At 55.0% G+C, this 20,102-nt stretch overlaps 3 protein-coding genes across 5 annotated transcripts; 2 read left to right on the top strand and 1 right to left on the bottom strand.

The window, feature by feature from the left end:
• Positions 1–3,847: 3,847 nt before the first annotated feature.
• Positions 3,848–17,897, bottom strand: LOC141548538 (metabotropic glutamate receptor 6-like). The gene is made up of 14 exons (XM_074277492.1): positions 15,506–17,897; positions 14,699–15,189; positions 14,353–14,569; positions 13,620–13,755; positions 13,258–13,412; positions 12,538–12,684; positions 12,245–12,445; positions 10,370–10,506; positions 9,243–9,866; positions 8,695–9,006; positions 8,105–8,483; positions 5,656–7,714; positions 5,070–5,145; positions 3,848–4,858 (listed from the first exon to the last, which is right to left on the bottom strand). Exons 1-11 carry the CDS (start codon positions 15,591–15,593, stop codon positions 8,136–8,138), a joined length of 2,856 nt encoding a protein of 951 aa, XP_074133593.1. The 5' UTR covers positions 15,594–17,897; the 3' UTR covers positions 3,848–4,858; positions 5,070–5,145; positions 5,656–7,714; positions 8,105–8,135.
• Positions 6,121–7,816, top strand: ZWINT (ZW10 interacting kinetochore protein). 2 transcript variants are annotated; one of them, XM_074277499.1, is made up of 6 exons: positions 6,121–6,255; positions 6,641–6,749; positions 6,933–7,041; positions 7,139–7,362; positions 7,456–7,577; positions 7,674–7,816. In XM_074277499.1, the coding sequence occupies exons 1-6, from the start codon at positions 6,212–6,214 to the stop codon at positions 7,771–7,773; spliced, it is 708 nt and encodes a 235-aa protein (XP_074133600.1). In that variant the 5' UTR covers positions 6,121–6,211; the 3' UTR covers positions 7,774–7,816. The 2 variants fall into 2 exon arrangements, with proteins under 2 accessions (XP_074133600.1, XP_074133601.1); XM_074277500.1 differs by having other exon boundaries at positions 6,152–6,255; positions 6,662–6,749.
• A 105-nt stretch (positions 17,898–18,002) lies between the features above and the next one.
• LOC141548540 (activator of basal transcription 1-like) lies at positions 18,003–19,570 on the top strand. 2 transcript variants are annotated; one of them, XM_074277497.1, is made up of 3 exons: positions 18,003–18,352; positions 18,723–18,910; positions 18,993–19,570. In XM_074277497.1, the coding sequence occupies exons 1-3, from the start codon at positions 18,094–18,096 to the stop codon at positions 19,365–19,367; spliced, it is 822 nt and encodes a 273-aa protein (XP_074133598.1). In that variant the 5' UTR covers positions 18,003–18,093; the 3' UTR covers positions 19,368–19,570. The 2 variants fall into 2 exon arrangements, with proteins under 2 accessions (XP_074133598.1, XP_074133599.1); XM_074277498.1 differs by having other exon boundaries at positions 18,063–18,503.
• Positions 19,571–20,102: the final 532 nt, after the last annotated feature.

Here is a 20,102-nt window from a genome sequence, read left to right on the forward strand (position 1 = left end):
GCCGCCCCCATCACTCCCTTGAGATCCGGAAATAAACGTCTGGTTGGGCCCCTTTGAAAATCATAGCTCCCTCTGCCTCCACATGGGCCAGCGCAAAGAGGGAGGGGGAAACCCCAAGGACCTCAGTGTCTGCAAAGAGACGAGAAAGTGATCCCACGGGCAAAGGGCGACTGGGGTCATGCGAGAGAGCTTCAGAAAGCAGGGGAGCAACGGCAAGATCCCGGGGAAAGAGCCCGAGGCCGGATACGTAGAGGGACTGCTTCCTCAGGAGGCCCCGCCCCTCGCTGCCCTCACGCCACGGCCCCGTCTTTGGCCTAAAACCACGGCCCGGCCCGCCCCTCCCTGGGTAGGACCCCACGGGCCCAGCTTAGTTCTAGGCCTGAATACATGAGGCCTATCCCTTCCTAGGTCCGGGTGTGACGCCACTGGCCCCTTTTAGGCCTAAGCCTGAAACCACAGCGGCCTCCCTGAACCCGGGCCTGACACCACGGGCCCCCCCACATACACCCGGGCCTGACACCACGGGCCCCCCCACATACACCCGGGCCTGACACCAGGGCCCCCCCCCCACATACACCCGGGCCTGACACCACGGCCCCCCCCCACATACACCCGGGCCTGACACCACGGGGCCCTGTTTAGACCTAGGCCCGAAACCAGGGGGCCCGCCCCGCCTTATCCCCGACTCCTCAAGGCCCAGGCCCGACCCCGAGAGCCCACGGGACACGGAGAGGCTGCGGGGCTCGTGGAGAGTGAGGGGAAGGGGGACGAAGGGGGAAGACGGGGTGCTAAGCTTTATACTAACCCCCTCAGCGCCCCCTCACACCCCGGTTTTCTTTCCCCAGCCACACCTTTCCCCCCGCCCTTCGCAGCGCGCCGACTTACCAGGACCGGCCCCAGCAGCCGGGGAGGGCCGGGGGCACGCAGGGCTTCCGACTGCCACGCCCCTAGCTCCCCCTCCCCTTTTTGCCCAGTTTGGCGGGAGCCTGCGCGTCTCGCTACCTCCCGGAGGAACAAAAGGAGGAAGGGGCGGGGGAAGCGAGCGAGGCGGTTTGCCGATCGGATTTTTTGGCCGACAGTGCCATCTAGTGATCGCCTGGCTAACTGCCGCCTGAAAAGAAGTCTCCAGGCTGGCTCAGGCTCCCAAGGGGAAGGCTTCAAGCTTCCAGCCCAAGGCGGCCACAGGCCAGCTGTGCCCCGGCCCCTTCCTCGCCACAGCGGCGCGGCCACCTCCTCCCTGCTGGCTTCCTTCAAGGCCCAGCTCCCAGCTGGCCCTGAGCAGGAGGCTTGCTGGGACGTCCCATAATCCCCTCTCCCCCCTTATTTAAGCCTTACCGGCCTAACTCCCCGGCTCTCCGCCAAAAGAACCTGCCCAAAGCATCCACCAAAGTTGGGGGGGGGTTCCTTTCGATCTGATTTTTCTTGTGCAACACAAATGGCTTGCTGTCTGAGGGAAGGGGCAGGAGGGAGGGGGCGGTCTGGCAAGGATGAATGCTGCAAACTATGCATGTGTTTGGAAAAAGGAAAATGTGTGTGTGTGTGTGTGTGTGTGTGTGTGTGTGTGGTGTGTGTAGTGTGTGTGTCTGTGGTGTGTGTGTGTGTGGTGTATGTGTGGTGTATGTGTGTGTGTATGTTATGTGGTGTGTGTGTGTGGTGTATGTGTGTGTGTGTGTGGTGTGTGTGTGTGTGTGGTGTGTGTGTGTGTGTGTGTGGTGTGTGTGTGGTGTATGTGTGTATGTATGTTGTGTGGTGTGTGTGTGTGTGTGTGTGTGTGTGTGTGGTGTGTGTGTGTGGTGTGTGTGTGTGTGTGTGTAAACAACCCATCAACCAAGTCTCATACTATTTTTATGGACAAGATGGAGTCCTGTGGCTATACACACAGTGTAGAAGTCACTAAGATTTGATGTGAATTTGAAAGGAAGTATCAAGTGGCCAGGTCCAGGACCTGAGCTTGCTCCTGGGCTATTTAACATCTTTGACAACATCATTTGGTGTTGATGTCATTTGCTGTCACCTCACCTAAATTTCCTCCTGTCTCCTGCCCCCTCCCAAGAGAGCCATCCCTTAGAAGAAAGAATTTTGGTAAAGAAAAGGGAAAAAACCTCTCAGTTAGCCAAACCAATCGATACATTTAAAGCTCTTGACCTTGTACACAATATTCCTCACCCCGGGTCTCAGTTCAGCCAAGAATTGGGGGGAAGGTGGCCTTCTCCCCTCTTTCTTTGCCATTTGACAACAGTCTGGGTAGAGGGAGGGAGGTAAAGGGTTCTTTCTATTTACATTGTTGGGGTCATGGAGTCTAGTACATGGCCCTGTTTCTTCCCTTGGCAGCAGTTCAGGTAAGGGTTTCTATATATTTAACACTTTTTATCAGTGATCTGAAGAAAGGCTTCAGAGGCTCTCTCTCCTTACCAGATTGGAGGTGACACAGCTCAGCTTAAAGAAAGCTACCACACAAAAAGTTATCAGGGGCAGCTAGGTGGCGCAGTGGATAGAGCATCAGCTCTGAGTTCAAATCTGGTCTCAGACACTTAACACTTCTTAGCTGTGTGACCCTGGGCAAGTCATTTAACCCCAGCCTCAGGGGAAAAAAAAAAAGTTATCAAACTGCATACCCTTTCATTCAGCAGTCTCACTATTGGGTTTGGATTCCAAAGAGATCTACTCTTTTTAATTTATTTTATTTTATTTCTATTTTTTAAATTTCTTTTTTGCTGAGGCAATTGGGGTTACATGACTTGCCCAGGATCACACAGCTAGGCAGTGTTAAGTGTCTGAGGCCACATTTGAACTCAGGTTCTCCTGACTTCAGGGCTGATACTCTATCCACTGTGCCACCTAGCTGCCCCCCAAAGAGATTTAAAAGGAGGGAAAGGGATTCACATGTGCAAAAATGTTTGTGGCAGCCCTTTATGTAGTGGCTAGAAACTGGAAACTGGGTGCATATCAGTGGGAGAATGGCTGTTATGGTATGCGCATGTTGTGGAATATTATTGTTCAATAAGAAATGACCAGGAGGATGATTCTGGAAAGGTCTGGAGAGACTCACAGGAACTATGCTGAGTAAACTGAGCAAAGAAACAGGAGACCTTTATACACATCAACACGATATGACAATCAGTTGTGAAGACGGGGCTCTCACAGCCTTCTCTTTGGAGACTGGTGTGGATCACAACGTCATATTCTCACTCTTATTGTTGTTGCTCACTTGCACTTTGTTCTTTGATCTGATTTTTCTTGTGCAGCAAGAGGATTGTATAAATACCTATACATATATTGTGTTCAACATATATTTTAACATGTTTAACATATATTGGATTGTTTGCCATCTAGGGGTGGGGGGTGGGGGGCAAGGAGGGGAAAATCTGAAACTGAAGGCTATACAAGAGTCATTGTTGAAAAATGATCCGTGCACATGTTTTGAAAATAAAAAGCTTTACTAATAATTAATGTGCAACAAGAAAATGGGATTTACACACATATATTGTATCTAGGTTATATTGTAACACATGTAAAATGTATGGGATTGCCTGTCATCGGGGGGAGGGAGTGGAGGGAGGGAGGGGATAATTTGGAAAAATGAATAAAAAAAAAAAAAGAAAAGAAAAAGCTTTAAAAATAAGTAAAAAGGGGGGGGGAAGGAGCTAACACGGACAATGGGGAGAAGCTCGTAGCTTAGTTGGGGAGGGGGAAACATATAAAGAAATGAAGGTTAAGTAAGTGTCAAAACCAGCTTCACAAGGCCAAGAAAAATATAATGTATTCAATGGGAGAGATCAGAAAAGCCCCAGGTCAACTACGAAAACAGCCACCAGGGGTCAGTGTTGCCTCAAAAATGCCAAGTAAGGAGGCCTAACAATGGGACCAGTTTTCTGCCACTTGGGATTCAGCAGTACTGTAATGCTGAGGGTTCTGAGGGTGATCTAGGGCAGCTGTCTCCCTAACACGGCCTTCGGCCGCAGTTCCAAATGAACGCATGCGCCCGGATCTCTGCCTCCATCTCCGCCCCAGCTATAGGAAGCCAGAATCTTTCCAAAGTGGAGGTAGTGCTCCCACTCGGCCTTCCTCTTCAAGTGCTGAAGCTCAGACTAGATCAGCCCTGAAAGTGTTTAAGAGGTGGTGGTTCTGGGGTTCTTCTCAAACTGGAGATAGGAAGGAGGAAAAAGCAGGATTGCGCTCAGTCTGGGGGTAGAAGGAACCTCACAGACCAAGGAATTCAACCCCTTTGTTTTATAGACAAGGAAGCTGAAGCTCAGAGAGCAAAGTGCCTGGTCCAAGGTCACGCAAGTCCTGCATTCTCCCCACTACCCAGCTCCCCCCCACACTGTTTGAACCCCATTTGTGTACCAGGCCTCAAATTTGTGACTGCAAGGAATACTCCCTTTAGTGTGGTTTCAGTTTAATTAGATTGTTCTCCACTTGACAACTTACTGAAAACAGCTCCGCTGAGCTAATGAAAGCAACCACATTTGGAGCTATTTGGAAAAGAATTATCCGAGTTCTGTGCCGAAGAGGCAGAGCTTATTAGGGTATAGTCTGCCTGCCTTCTCCAAGGAAGCTTTGGGGATTTCACATAGGAGCATTAGAAATCGCCTAGTGAATCTCCATTTTGCAGAAAGGGAGGTCGAGGCCTAGAGCAGGGAAAGGATTTGCCCAGAGAGGTCTTTGGGTGCCAAATCCAATGACAAACCCCTTGGTACCATGTCCATTTCAAAGGTGCCAGTCACAAGAAGGTCAAGAAAACCAGGGATTCTTCTGGAGGGCCCATCCTTCCTGGCCATTGGATTGTGAGTCGGTGACTTCGCCTGCCCTATAGCTGCAAAACCCAGCTAATGAGGGTACTTCCCTCCTGGGGTTGCTGTGGGGAGTTTGTGGGAGTGAGATCATCTTTGTGAATCGCTTTGCCCCCCAAAAAACCCCAAGTGCTATGTCAAGGTTACTGAGCCCTGTGAAGCTGGGCCTCCCATCTGGCTAGTGAGTCACGTGACTTGCCTACGGTCCCATACTATGAAGTACTTGAACTCAGGCCCCCCCAAACTAAAGCCCAGCAGTTTATCCACTGTGCTTACCTTGTCTTTGTGAAATTTGCCTTGCTCCAGATTCTTAGTTATGTCACTTCAAGTGCCTCATGGGATCGGATTTAAACTTAAAGGAAAGTAAAAATGAACTTAAGAAACTTTCCCTTAGGCTTGTACCCTACCGTGCAGAATACTCTTTGACACAGGCGGTGGCCCTTGTGGGGAAGGAAGGTGTTTTGTCACGTTTCCAGGACTAGGGGGAAATTAGCTGCTGTGATCCTCCTGGGCCAGCACCCCACAGGGCAGCCAGAAAGCAGGAAGGGAAATCAGAAGCAGACTTGCCAGGTCCCCAAAGGGGAGGAAGAAGCTCGGACTTGCGGACTTCGCTGGGACTTGCCCACCAAGCTTCACCCTCACAGTCCCCCCCTCCCCCTTCCCCCCGCGGCATCAGCCTTTGGTTAAAGGTCTCTAGCGCCACGGACGGCTGGCGAGCCTTATGTCTCCGTGGGCTTCCTGGCAGCCTTCCCCTCTCGGGGCACACAGAGCTCGATCCACCCGGAGCGGGGCTCTTTGGGGCTTTGGTCCCATTAAGGGACTACTAAGCGCTGGGCGCTGGGAAACCAGAGAAGTGACTCACAGGAAGAAGACAAAATGTGGGATGGAAGCAGGAGCGGGCACCCACCGGGCCGGCCCAGCTGGCAAGGAGGGCGGCGAGCCGAGGAAAGGAGGCGAGGGGCGATCGGGGCCCTGGGCAGCCCCGCACCCTCTCCCGAGCCGGCAAGGGCCAGAATAGGCGCCCCGAAGTCCACAGAACGGGCCCGAGAAGCGCATCACGCTTCCGCCAGGGAGAACCGGGACCGTTCCGCGCCAAGACACAGTGGCGTCAACGGGGGCGGGGTGGGGCGGGGAGGGGGAGCGTCCCCTCGGCGGCCGCTGGCCAGTAGCCGCTCCGCGCGCTCATCTGAACCAATGGGAGGCGACCTTCGGCTGAGGAGGCGGGCCCAGACGTAATTGGCAGCAGTCGACCCGAGGTGGGGACCGATCAGAGGAAGGGGCGAGTTTAAAGACGACCAATGAGCGCTCGAGAAGCGTAACCGCTGCCGGGGGGAGGGTACGGCTTCCTGCCTCAGCGAATCAGCTCGGCGACGCCTCCTTTAACTTTCAGCTTTCAGGACCGCGGCGCTTTCGAAGCTATGGCGTCTGAGAGTGTTGAGGCTGCAGCTAAAGCCTCGGGCAAGTAAGCGGGCTGGGGGGGCGGGGCTGGCAGTGCCCGGGGCGTGCGAATGGAGGTGGGAGCAGACTGTCCGTCCCGACCGGGGATCCCGGCGGGGGCGGGGTGGATGTTTGTCCGGAGATGAGGGATGGGGGTCTGTCAGGGCCAGGGATCAAGGTGTGTGTGTGAGGGCCTATCAGGGCCGGGGTCCAGGTGTGTGTGTGGGGGGTTCTGCTTGAGCTGGGGATGGAGGTGGAAGGTGGGTGTCTGGGCTGGGGGTTGGATCTGCCAGGGCCGGGGTCGGGAATCTGCCCAGGCCGGAGATTGAGGTGTGTGTGTGTTGGGGGGTCTGTCCCAGCCGGGATTGAGGTTGGGGGGTGGGGGCTGGACTTCAGTTCCCGTACTCCAGGTTTTGTGTTCCCCACTCTAGGGCTCTGGCTTCAGCCTCCGCGGCCTTAGCAGCTCCCATGGCACAGGAGGATGACATATCCTCTGCCATGCTGGCAGACTTCTTGAAGGTGAGCACCCAGAAGGCCCAGCTCGGCCTCTCATGCCCAGAGAGCTCCAAGAGCTGATTCCCCTCCCACAGTGACAGTAAAACTCAGAGAAAACCACTCCCTACCCTTTAAGATTCTGCCTTAGGAGCAGCGCCCCCCCCCCCTCCCAGGGAAAGTGGAAAGGCATTTGTGAACTCTCCCCAGGACTCCAGGAAGAAGGAGAAGCTGCTGTGGAGCCAGCTGCAGGTGGCAGATGCCCTCCAGGGCTTCCTGGAGCACATGGACATGATGGTGGACCCCGAAGAAGAAATCCGTAGGCTCCTTCACAGCTGTAGCCTGAAGAACTTTGGGGGGGGGGGAAGAAGACTGGCAGGGAGAACTCAACTCGGTTTTTCTCTTCCCTGGCGCAGGCGCAGAAGCCACTACAGCCCAACAGCTCTGGAAGGACCTGAAAGCCGAGCATCAGAAGCAGGTGGAAGCCATCGAGACGGCACTGCCAAAGGCCCTACTGCAACTGGAGACTAGCCAGAAGAAGCAGGCTTTATTGGAGCGCGCACTGGGGGAGGCCCAGGCCAAAAGGCAGATTTTAGAGGAGCAGAAAGATTTGGCCCAGGCCTTGCAGAGGCATAAGCAGGTGAGGGCAGGCGAGGGCAGGTGAGGGCAGCCGAGGAAGGGAGGGCACCAGGGCAGCAGTCGGGTGGCGACGAGCTGATTTCTGTCCTCACAGAAAGTTCAAAGGCAGAAGCTAGTGGCTGAAACCCAAGCCCAGAGGGAGCGCCTAGAGAGTGCCAAACGGGAGTGGGAGAAGATGCTGGCCATACAGCGGGAAAGGCAGGAGAGCGCCCAGAGGTGGGAATCTGCGGCTCGGGGTCCAAGGGGGCAGGGGTGGAAGAAGGCCGGGCTGGAGTGGGGCAGGCCCACGAGCGGCAGCCTCTGTTTCTGCAGACTTGACACCTTCCTAGGACTTCTGGAGAAGCTGCATGAAGCTGAGGGAGATGGAGGAAACAGAAATCTTTCTGGAGCTGCGGCAAGCCACCTGCAGTAACCCCCCCCCCCCAAAGATACAGCCAATAAAGGTGTCAGCTATTTGTTCTCTCCCAAGATTCATGAGGGTAGCGCCCCATGTGTCCACTTGGATCACCAGGAAGAGTGGAACCGGACTCTATTAGACCGCCCAGAACTAAGAATTGTGCCAGTAATCACCGAGGTGTCCCTGGGGCCCCCTGGTTCCTATTCCTTCTCTGCTCTTTCTCCTCTGACCTCCCCCAGCCCACATCCCCAAAGCCAGACCCTGGACTACACTCAGAAAACCAGGCCAGCATAAAGCCCATATAGACCACCTGGTTCAGATCACCCCCACGCTTCGGGGACCCCACCTTCTTCCTCCTCCAGGCAGCCCTTCTCAGGCTAGTTGGCAGGATTGCCCTCCTCACTGGGGGCTACCAGGGTGGAGGTCGCCTTGAAGCTACGCTTGCGTTTTTGTACATTCTGCTCGGGATGGAAGATGATGATGTACACCTTGGGCACGTAGAGCATCCCCAGGGAGACCGAGGCACTGAGACTCATCGAAACAGTCAGTGTTGTAGTCTGGATGTATATCTGATCCAAAGAAAGGGATGTCACCTCATTCCCCATCCCATCCCAGGATGGCCCCCCTGGGGGCCAGAAAACAAGAGCTGGGTCTTCAGGAAGGGGTTCAGCCCAGAGGACAGATGGCATCTTAGGGGTCAGAAGGGCCGACTGGGCCGACAGGGCCTAATATGAGTGGAACGGAGAAGAAGGAAGAGGGATGAGCAAGCGAATACGCTCCACAAGCAAACACGGCATAAAATGAATGGTGACAGGACAGGCCGACAGCGAGCCAGACGGACACACGAAGAAACTGTTTGGCGACTACTCGGACGCAGAAGCGCCCAGATTCGAGACTCCACAGCAGAACGCTAGGTGGGCTATGCCAGCTCCTTACCTTCTCAGCAGACTGAGCTGTGCCAAAGAAGATGGGGACGAAGGCGAGCCACACGATGCAGGTGGTGTACATGGTGAAGCCGATGGGCTTGGCCTCGTTGAACGTCTCGGGTACCCCGCGAGCTTTGATCGCGTAGACGGTGCAGGTCACCATGAGCAGCAGGCTGTAGCCGAGGCAGCCGATCAGAGAGAGGTCTGACATATCACACTTCAGGACCCCCCGAGCTTGTTCCGGGTCCGGCGTCCGCTGTTCTTCGTAGTCGATGACACTATGAGGTGGCTGGAACCCCAACCAGGCTACCACACCTATGACCTGAAAAGACAAGTGGCTTTTAGGTGAAAGCTGGCAGGGAGAAGCTGCCTCAAGAAGGGCTGCTGAGCTACAGGGCTCCCTTCTCAGTCCTTAACTGTTGGGAGCGAGACCCTTCTCGGGAACTGAGTTTCCCAAAATGGGATTTTGGTGATGCTGCAAAAGACTCTCACCCCAACCCAGAGCCCCGGGAATTCTGGTCCCGCCCCACCAACTCGTAGGAGGCTCAGGGAACGAACCTGCACCGAAGTCAGGCTAAAGGTGATGACGAGCTGTGACGTGGGACTGATGAAGGGTGGGGGTGTGACAGACCTCTTGCCGCGCTCAAAGATGCGGTAGATGCGGTTGGTCTTGGTGAGCAGGGCAGAGTAGCTCAGGGCGGTGCCCAGCCCCAGAAGAAGACGTCGGGCGGCACAGATGGTAGGGCCCGGCTCGGCCACCATGAGGAAGGTGATGGAGTAGATGAGGAAAATCCCAGTGAGGAGGATGTAGCTGAGCTCTCGGCCAGAGGCCCGGACAATGGGGGTGTTGTGGTGCCTTATGAAGGTGGCCAGCACGGAGGCGGTGGCCGCGATGCCTGCCACGGCTAACAGGAGGGGCAGGATCGCCCAGGGGGAGGCCCAGTCGAGGCGAATGACGGGGGTGGGGCGGCAGCCAGTATGATTCAGCGTGGGCCTGGCTCCCAGGGGGCAGGCCTCACATGTAAACTCGTCCACCTGGTAGCGGTAGCCATCGCAAGGCTCGCAGTGCCAACAGCAGGGGACACCTTTCACCATTTTCTTGCGCTCCCCAGGCCCGCATGGGAGGCTGCACAGGGAAGTCGGCGGCAACAAGGGACTGCCTGACCACTCCAGTTCTTCTACCTGAGGGCAGGAATTAGAAAGGACCATCTGAACACAGGTCCTTTGGCTCTGGTGGGTCTCCTGGACCCCTTCCTAGGACCATGTTTTTAAATAGATCAAAGGAAATGTCCAATTAGAGGTGAGCGAAAATCAAGTGGGTGCATCCTTCCCATGGAGATCCTGACTGTCCACGGAGCCCAGCTGGAGCTGGAATCTCTGAGTTGCTGCATCTTTTCAGTTCCTTCCTCCTCAACCTAGGTCTCCCTTTCTTCTCTTTTTACTTTCTAACTCCCCCCTCCCCCCAAATCCCACTCCTGTTCATCATTCACAAGGAAAATGTCACCAACATCGTTAGTAGGGAAAGCCCTAACTGTCCGTGAAGCTCCCCCTGGAGCTTATTCCTTGAGAGGCCACAGGGACTGAAGTCATCTGATCATATCTCATATAAAGAGCTAGGCTGGAAGCCATTAGAAGGGACCATCCCCCTTCCCCCTTCCCTCTCCCTCAGCCCCAAACCCACTCACGTTGAGCTTCAAGGATTCAGTCCACTGGCCCACAGCACGGTAGCCTCCACTGCCATTTGTCACTTGGTACTGGAAAATGTCATAGCGCCCAGGAGCATCCCCGTTCTCATTGAACATCACCGGGGTCCCTGCACTGCCTGAAAGCAGAGGAGGAGGAGGAGGAGGAGGGAAAGGGAGGAGGCCCTAAGGCCTTGTCTCCCGGAGGTTTCCCCAGAGCTGTTTAATCTCAAGTCCAATGAAAAGTATCTGTTTTTGACTAATCCATTCCATCAATGATGAACCAGGAAAGGAGCTCAAGGTATAGAGGTCACAGGGTTCTTAGAAGAATCAAATGAGCATGGAAGACTCCATGCAGATCTTTTACAAACTCTATAGATAATATTAGGAGAGAGAGCTCTGGACTTGGAATAAGAAAGATCCAAATTAAAACCTGAGTGGCTGTGTGACCCAAGGCAGGTCACTTCATCTCTGCCTCAGTTTCCTCAGTTGTAAAATGGGGATCAGAATTCTAGCACTTACCTCCCAGGGTCACTGGGAGGAACCTAGAAGGTAACATTTCTATTGTATTTTGCAAATTGTGAAGAGCCATATAAGTATCCCACAATAGATAAGAGTTTTACATGCAGACATTAAACAAACCCAATGATTGGAAAAACCTTCCGTCCCAGGTCCCAACTCCAGACTCGGTTCAAAGAGAACCTAAAGTTCTTTAAAGTCAGCTTTGGCAGCATGGAGGCCTCCTGCACTAAGGCTTCCCAAAAGTAAGACACAGCTCTTGTTTTGTTTAGCAATACAAAAAGGTGCTTGTAAAGTCCTCATGGGCCCTCTAAGAGCAGATATTCCAACTGCCTCATTTAGCAGAAATGAGGCAGCAAATCCAAAACCCCTTCCTAAGATCATCTTTTTAAATAGATCAAAGGAAATGTCCAATTAGAAGTGAGTGAAAATCAAGCTGGTGCATTCTTCTGTGAGGGACACAGCCATCTGCATCCAGACAGAGGCCTCTGGGGACTGAATGTGGACACAAGATAGTTTTTCACCTTTTTTGTTGTCATTTGCTTTGCTCATTTTTTATTTTCTTTTGGATCTGATTTTTTTTCTTGTGCAGCATGATCAGTGTGGAAATAGAGAAAAACTGTACATGTTTAACCTATATTGGATTACTTGCTGTCTAAGGGGGGGGGGGGAGAATCTGGAACACAAGGTTTTGCCAGGGTGAATGTTGCTAACTGCATATGTTTTCAAAGTAAAAAGCTAAAGAAATAAATATTTTAAAAAGAAAGGGGAAAAACAAATGAGACCCAGAAATTCCCAAAGTCTTGGGATGGAGAGAGCCATCTGCACCCAGAGAAAGCACTATGGGGACTGAATGTGGAGCACAACAGAGCATTCGCACCTTTTTGTTGTTGTTTGATTGCTTTTTTTTTCCTCTTTTTTGATCTGATTTTTCTCCTGTGGCACAATCCATGTGGAAATACTTATAGAAGAATTGTATACGTTTAACCTATTTTGAATGACTTGTTGTCTAGGAGAGTGAGAGGAGGATCAGGAGGGAGAAAAATTTGGAATACGAGGTTTTGCAAAGGTGAATGTTGAAACTATCTTTGCATGGATTTTGAAAATAAAAAGCTCTTATTTAAAAAAAAAAAAAGAAAGAAAGAAAGAAAGAAAAAGAAAGCAATGAGACCCAGAGGAGAAAAGAACTTGTTCAAGTTCCTAACCCAAGGGACTTTAAAAGTGAGGACTTGAGGAACAATTCCATGTTCTTTTCACAGAAGGTTCTTGTGAAAATTCGAATAAATAACAAATGATCATCCCATAGTTCTCCTTTCTTGGAGACATGGGCATTCACCGGGAGCTGTGGGCCCAGCTTACCATTGAAGTGAACGGCTCGGATATACTGCAGGAGCGTCCGCCCATCTGTCGGGCTCATGGCAGGACAAAGGCCAGTGTAGCCTGGACACAGAGCCTGATGCATGCTGTGGAGGGCGTGGGCGATGGCATAAACGGCATCGATCACAAACTGCACCTTGCCCTCTTGCTTATAGGCTGAGTCTCGCCCAATCCTCTCTTCACCTGCTCCCAGGGGAAGACGAGCATTTGCATCTGTTCTTCCTAGAGCCACCCTGTGCTTTGGTGCCTGCCCCGCTCTTGGGCCTTCCCCTTACCTGTGCACTTCCGGGTGGCAGCATCATCAGACTGGGCACCAAAGCCTGTTGTCAGCTTGCAGTTAAAATTGTCCTCCCAGAACTCAGCAAACCAGATGTTCCGCCGATTATTCTCCAGGGAGCGGGTAGTGAAGTATTGGTCAAAGCCTGGTTGGCAGAAGAAGGAGGGGAAACTGATCATAGAGTAGCCCCAGACCCCAGGTGAAGGGGAGAGGAAAACTTGAGAAAACGCCCCAGCTGGGCCCATGGGAGGGGCTGCCACGGGCAGGCTTCAGGGTTATTAAGGTTGGTTCACTGCTCTCCTCAGGCTTGTTGGGACGGTGCCTTCTCTGGCTGGGGAGTGAGGGACGGTGTAAATAAATCAAGGGAAGGCAGAGTCCTGGCTGGGGAAACTTTGACTTAGACTGAGCTTAGTACTGAGAAAGGTTAAAATTAGGGAAGGCCCCCAATGGCCTGCTCCTTTGTTTGCTTTGCCAGTTTACTTGTGGGTCCCCTTCAGATGTGGTGAGACTAAGCTGAAGTGCTCTGCGTTATCTGACTTCCGATTTTCAAGGCTTATGCCTAGAGAAGCTGCCCGGGAAAGGCCCTTCCTGATCCCTTGGAGCCGCCTTTTCCAACTTCACCTTCAAAGAGCCCCCTCTCTTTTTCCAAGAGCCATCTTCTATGTTCATGTCCCAACTCCCTCATTTGGAGAATCCCTTTACATTTGAGTTGACTCACCATCAATGGAAGCCCGCTTGGGAAGGATGGTGATGGCCCCCACTGCCACATCCTCCACGTTCAGGATGGGTGAGATCTTGGCCCCCCAACTGTCTGAGCCAACCCACAGGAAGTGGCCTGTCAGGTTGGCCTGTTGGGCAGCTTCCAGGACTCGTCTAGGGAGGTGGGAGTTGAAAGGAAGATGAGACTGGGGGTGAGGGGGACTGCGGGAAACCTGAGGTCTGAATGTGTCGGTTTGTGGCTGTCCACTGGATTGCTCTTCCCCACTGGCTCGCTCGTTCCCTCCCTCCCTCCCTCCCGCACAGCTTTCTCACACCAAGCAGACAGAGCTGAATAATATGACGAGAGTCTCATCTCCTTACTTGATGTCGTCCTCGCTTGCAAATATGATGATGCCGCGGGCGTTGGGCGTCTCCATGAGCCTTTTGATGATTTTGTCAAATTCTCCGGGCCTTGGCTCTCGGGGGATTTTGATGGACTGAGCAATGCAGACGCCTCCTGCCCCCCCAGCAAGCAAGAGATGTGGCCCCATTCATTTCCCGGCTAGCCTTCCCCCACCTCCCGGTGTGCCACTTTCTGCTGTTCCAGTTCCTGTAGCCCCTGGTTCCCAGACACCTTAGCTCAGATATAGCCAGTACTGGGTAGCGATCCCTCGAGCCCAAGAATGAGGACGGTGGGGAGACCCTAGCCTCGAGAACTAGCCCGGCAGAAAAGGGCCAGCCACTTGCCCACTAGGGTCCTGTAGCTGTTAAGCTCCATCTAGTCTATATAGGAGGGCCGGGGATGGTCAAAACATGATCCTTCTGGGAACCAGCAAACCTGGCTGTGGGGGGGGGAGGGTCAAGCAATTCCCGGTTTCTTTGTGGTGCAGCCAGAAGCTACTTAGAGGGCTGTGGATTCGAACCACCTCTCTGCTGCTAGCCTCTCGGCATCCTGAGATGGTTGCTTCACCTCAATTTCATCCTCTGTGGGGGGGGGGGGGCTGGGTGGGTAGGGATTGCCCTAGGTGACCTCTCCAGTGGCTTCTTTTCCATCTCTGGGATGCTGGGATTCCCAGGCAGCTTCTCCCTCCCCCTGGCTCCCTGATGGGCTCACCCGCCTCTCGAGAGATCTGCACAAAGGCTTCCACCCCGCTCTCGCCATAGTTGCCCTCGGAAGCCAGAGTGGACACGTAGTTCCAGCCCAGGGCCCGCACGACGTCCACCATGGCTTGGGCTTGGTAGGAATCTGGCGGGACCACCCGCGAGAAGAAGTCGTAGCGGGCGTTGTCACTGAGTTCAGGGGCCGTAGATGCGTAGCTGATCTGAGGGATCTGGGGGGGAAAGTTCCGTCTCCATCAATAGGTAGGGAGCGATCCCCTCCTCCAACACACACACACACACACACACACACAGAAGCATCCTCCCCTCCCCCCACCCTGCTCCCAGCCCTGGTCACACACAGCGAAGAGTCTCAGCACGTTGGCCACCATGATGGAAACGGAGCTGGCCGAGGCGCCCACGACGGCAGCCACCCGCTGCTCGGGCAGGGCTCCGATGGGCTGGCCGCCGCCCGGGCAGCGGGCCGCAGAGGCTGGCCTCAGCAGCGCCTGCACGAAGGTGAGCGCTTGCTCCAAGGCATACGTGTCCCGGGAGCAGGTGTCTAGTAGCCGGGCTCCTAGGCGCACCCCGGGCAGGAGGCCGGGGTCGGCGTTAATCCGGTCCAGTGCATAGAGCATGGCCTCCAGCCGGTGCACACCCTGCTCCTTTTTCACCGGCCCACAGGTGGCTCCCGCCGCTCCCCGAGCGTGCACCGGGAACAGGCCGCCGAGCGTCACGTCCCCGGGGAGCCTCACTGCTTCCCCGACGGCACCCTGGGCGCCCATGCAGACCAAGGGGCCCAGCAGCAACAGCAGCAGAGGCAGCTGGTTTGGGTCACAGAAGCAGCTGGGTCCTGAGGGGACACAGCGAGACCTGGGATGCTGGGCTGGACCCCGGCGCCAGACTGCTGGCGGGCTGCCTCTCGGGGCCAGCTCTGTTCATCCCCCCCCCCCCCTTTCCCGAAGCTCTCTGCCCGAGGAACACATCTGGCTGGCCGGGTGACCTTGGAAATGGCTCCTGCCTTCTTGGGCCCTTACTTCCCTCCAGCTCCGAGATAGGTGGGGGCACATCTCCCCTGAGCCCGCCCAGCTCCTTATTAACTATCTCCCCATTGCTCCCCCTCCCCTTTTGCCCTTTCTTCCTCTTCGGGACCCCCCTGTGGTTCTTACCCGCCAGGAAAGTCGTGCCGCCTCCCCCGGGGAGCCTGTTCCGCCGGCCGCTTTGGCAGCTGGCTTCCCGACACTCTGCTGGGTTCATTTTTGCCCCCTCCCTGCTTCCAGATTCAGCCAGTTCTGTTTTCCTCTTCTTCCTGGACAGCCCTGGCTGACGGCTCCCGACACCCCCTGGCTCCCTGTCCTTTGAGCTCCCCCTCAAGACTGAGCTGCTTGGGGGGTGGGGGTGGCGGGCATTCTCTGGCCAGCTGGATGGGGAGGGTTCTTCCCTGGCCCCGGGGCTGAGTGCCAGATGTTGAAGAATATAAGGCAATGGGTTTAGGGTTAAAACCAGTAAATCCCCCTGAGATACAACCCGCGAACACTGCTCGTTTTGCAGGCAGGGAGAATGGGAAGTAGAGTAGAACCATTGGCTCCCCAGCCCCCAGCCCAGGTGTCTGGGGCCCGGGTCTCCAAGCCCTTTCCCTTCGGTCTATTTTCTCAGCCCTGGCCATGTTCCAAGGCTAGCTTAGATTCCTAATCTCGCCGGGCCTTCGGGTGAGTTTCACCTCACGCCCGGGGTTCTTGCTTTAACACAGGAGCAAACGGCTACTTGGCTTAGTTTAAGGGCGCTTTGTGATTAAAAACTACAGTTACTCAACTACCAAGCCCATTCAGACTGGCGCTGTGACCCCCAGCAAGTCCTCCGCTGTAAAATCAATTTAGACTGGGCACTTAAGAAATGGATCTCTCCCCCTCCTGGACCTACGTGCGCCGTCGCTCCAAGAACCCATCGTGGTTCCCAGGCATTTCTGAACCGCCCCTCCCCCCCCCATGGGCCAGGAAACGGACCAGGAAAATCTCCAGGAGCTTTGGTGGGAATGGGACAATCCTTTTTCCTCTCTCAGCTTCCGGTCCCGGGGTCAAAGGGCCCAGTGGATCTGAAGACAGCACCACCCTAGCCTTTGCTAGGGAATGTCTTAAACAGAGACTGGATGGGCAAACCCTGAGAAAGTGCCGGAAAGTTCCTCAAAAGCTTTTGGGACCTATCTTGGGACTGAAACCTCTGTCTACTCAGAGACTGCTCCCCCAGGCTATTCAGAGCCACAGGTCCTCGGGGTGCTATAGGAGAAAAAGCCGTGTAAAGCATCCAAGCCTACCAGCTGGAGCTTTCAATGAGATGATTATGTTGGCTCTTTAAAGGATTATCTTCCTAGCTAGAGGGAAGGCTGGGAGAGGATAGAGGCCTAGGATTAACAGGGGGCCTCGAGCCAGCAACCATTACCCCAGATTAAAGGGTGTGGGGAGGGTTAGGGAGGAGACAATGAGGGCCCAGAGGCTAAAGGAAGTGGCTTCTAAAGTGCAGAGAGGGTCTAATGGAGGAAGTTCCTTTTTGTTGTTTGCTTTTAGAGTGGGTGATAGCGATTTTAAAAGTTCAGCAAAAGTGATTAAGGAATACATTTTTAAAAGCCCAACTCACAAACCTAGACGTTATTTGCAAAGTTCTACACCTATTGACCTCCCACCTCCGCGAAAGGGGACTGTAAGTTTGCCTCCCAGATGCAGGCCGAGGCCGCCCCCCCCCCCACTTTTGTCTCTTCTTCTGGACCAATCAAAAACCTTAAGTTCGGACCACGTGCCTAAAACCCAATTTATTGTCCGTAATTTCGTTTATTATTTTGTGGTCCCGTGGTCGTAGCCGCTGGATGTGCCTTTTCCCTCATTTCTCTTATTTTAGTCCTCAGAAGTTCACGCAAACCTTCTCCTTGCCCCGGTGCCGGGGATCACGGGGGCCAGCAGAGGGCACTTGGTGACATCGCGATCGATGGGTGCTGCCTCCAAATGTCCATGTTTTTGCAACCACACCAACTCACGCGATACACTTTGCTTGGGTAAGTGAAATGGCACCCTTGGGATAAAGTCTAAGCTCTGGCAACTGAATCAAAGGGCACGGGAGCTAGTCTGGGTGACTTTCTACTCACGATGGCCAACGAAAGGCTTCCCAGAATGGCTGCGCTCATTCAGAGCTCCGCCAAGGGCGCTTTGCAGCTCCCGGCGCGCTCATCTTTCCGCAGCAACTCCAACAGAGCCACACCCGGCCCATCTCAGGGTAGCCGACCGGGCGGCTCGGGAAGAGCCCGGGAGCCGCTTGCGCGCGAGGCGCCGTCGGGCAAATTTGCGCCTTCGGGGACTCCCGCGAGCCCTGGCGGTCCTCGAGGGGCTAAGGGGGGGCGGTCCTAAGTCCCCGGGGGAGGGAAGGAAGGGAATGCTAGAGGCTGGGGAGAAAGTCGAGATTTTTCCCGCGCAGAGGGCGGGGCTTGACCGCTTACCAGCGCGCCTAAGCACGTGAGTGCTCGCGCACATACGTGAGTACGTCACCGTGCGTGAGCCTCCACAGCCGGCCGGAAGTCAGAGAAAACGGGGCAGTCTTCCGAGGCTCGCGCTTGCGCTCTCGCGGTTGTTATGGCCCTGCTACTCCCGCCCAGCCTCGCCTGATTGGCCGCCCCGCCCCAGCCTTAATGAGGGGGCGGAGCATTAATGGGCCAGACCTTGCCGGTGGGCTTCCTTTCTGGGCGTAGCCGCGGCCGACGCTCGCGGAGGCCCGGATGGCGCTGAGAGCGATGACTCCGGAGCCAGGCTCCGAAGGGCTTAGCGGGAGTTCTCCGCGGGAATTCGAGTCCGAGTCGGAATCGGACTTCGTGTCAGCGTCGTCGGAGGCGGGAGGGGAACTCGGAGCTGACGGGAAGCGGGTAGTGCCCGGCATCATATACCTGGGGCATATCCCGCCGTGCTTCCGGCCCCTGCATGTGCGGAACCTGCTCAGCGTTCACGGCGAAATCGGTCGCGTCTTCTTCCAGCCGGAGGGTGAGCCTCAGCGCACACGCGTGGCGGGAAGGGAGGGCGACCAGTGCGCAGGTGCGGCGGGTGGGGGCGACGGGAAGAGGGGAACGAGAAGGCGGAGCCTGGCCTCCGAACTCCACCCCCGATGCCTGGAGGATCTCCCAGAAAGGACTGGGTAGGTAGGACCCTCAGTGTTTCCAGCTGCAAAATGGGCCAAGGCCCCGCCCTCGCTCCCAGTGCTTGTAGTGGGAAGAGAGGGGCGGGGTGGGTGGGTAGGGTGTGTGTAGGTGTAGGAGGAGGAGGGGGGGGGGGCCGTTCTCCCTTTCCTCCAGGTTTTAGCCTTGACCTCTACCCTTCTGTTCATTTGGCTGACCGGCCCTCCTCCGGGACCCAGACCGATCTGGCCGATTCAGGAAAGTCCGGAGCTCCTCTGCTGGCCGCCGCTTGCGGCAGGACTACACCGAGGGCTGGGTGGAGTTCCGGGATAAGCGGGTGGCCAAGCTGGTGGTGGCCAGCCTGCACAACACGCCCATGGGCACCCAGCGCCGAAGTCCCTACCGATACGATCTGTGGAACCTGAAGGTGAGGCCGGGCAGATGGAAGGGCAGGGCAGAGAGGGCTGGGCTGGGCCACGTGGTGACCTGGTGGCGGCTTTCCTTCACAGTACTTGCACCGATTCAAGTGGAGCCATTTGAGCGAGCGCCTGGCCTACGAGCGGCAGGTCAGGCAGCAGCGCCTCCGGGCCGAGATCTCTCAGGCTAAGCGCGAAACAGACTTTTACCTGCAGAGCGTGGAGAAGAGCAAACGGTTCCTGAAGAAGGCCGAAGCCTCGCCAGCCTCCCGCGGGGAGGATTCTGTGGTGGCCGAGAAGAGCTGGGGCTTCATCCAGCGCCCCACGGAGATGGAGATCAGGAAGCACAGAGAGATTCAGAGCAGCCAGGCCAGAGAGCAGCAACTGCAAGCCCAGATCCACAAGTTTGCCAGGAAGGCTCAGCCAAACGAGCCGCTGCTGGCCAAGATCTTCCGGCCCGGAGCCTGAGTTTCTGGGAAACTGACCTCAGTGACCTCAACCTTACTAGCACATTGGGAATGACCCCGCAAAATGGGATGTGGAAATCTAGTTCACTTCTGGATTTCCTGCCCAGTTGAAGCCTTCCACTTACTAATTTGTTTCGACAAACTTTCAGGATGAAATTTTTAGCTTTCAAACAATAAAATCTTGCCATTGGGACTTGTTTCCCGTAATCCTGTCTTTTAAAGAATGCAGTTATTAAAAAAGTGTCTGGCTGTATATTGGCTTTTGGGGCAAGACCACCCAACTCTGGGCAGCAGCCTGTTTGTCACTGCCCCATTTTTGATTAATGGGTGGTTTGGGGGGGAGGAGGGAACCTTCCAGAGCTGGTGGAAAAGGGATGAGTTGCAGACGAATTTGACTCAGATCCAAGCTGAATCCAGGGAGCAGAACGTGCCGTTCAATCCTGTGGCCAGATGGCTAAAGCTCAGCTTTGCTCAGAGAGCAGGGCAGTCGGTACTCACAGGATGCTGGTGGCCAAGGGGAGCCCAAACCAGGGAGAGAAGGCTTAGCCTGAGAACCTTGGCTTCAGCCTAGATGACAAGGAGCTCCCCCCCCTCCCCGCCCAAATGCTTGTGAACTAAAGGACACCCTCCTTGGACCTGTAAGGGTGTTCTGCCCTCATTTGCTGACCACACCCTGAGGAAACTGGCACTGTTGTCTGTTAAATCATTGTCTCTCCCCAACCCCCCAAAGCCTCAA

The sequence above is a fragment of the Sminthopsis crassicaudata genome, chromosome X (assembly GCF_048593235.1).
Source record: "Sminthopsis crassicaudata isolate SCR6 chromosome X, ASM4859323v1, whole genome shotgun sequence".
NCBI lineage: Eukaryota > Metazoa > Chordata > Mammalia > Dasyuromorphia > Dasyuridae > Sminthopsis > Sminthopsis crassicaudata.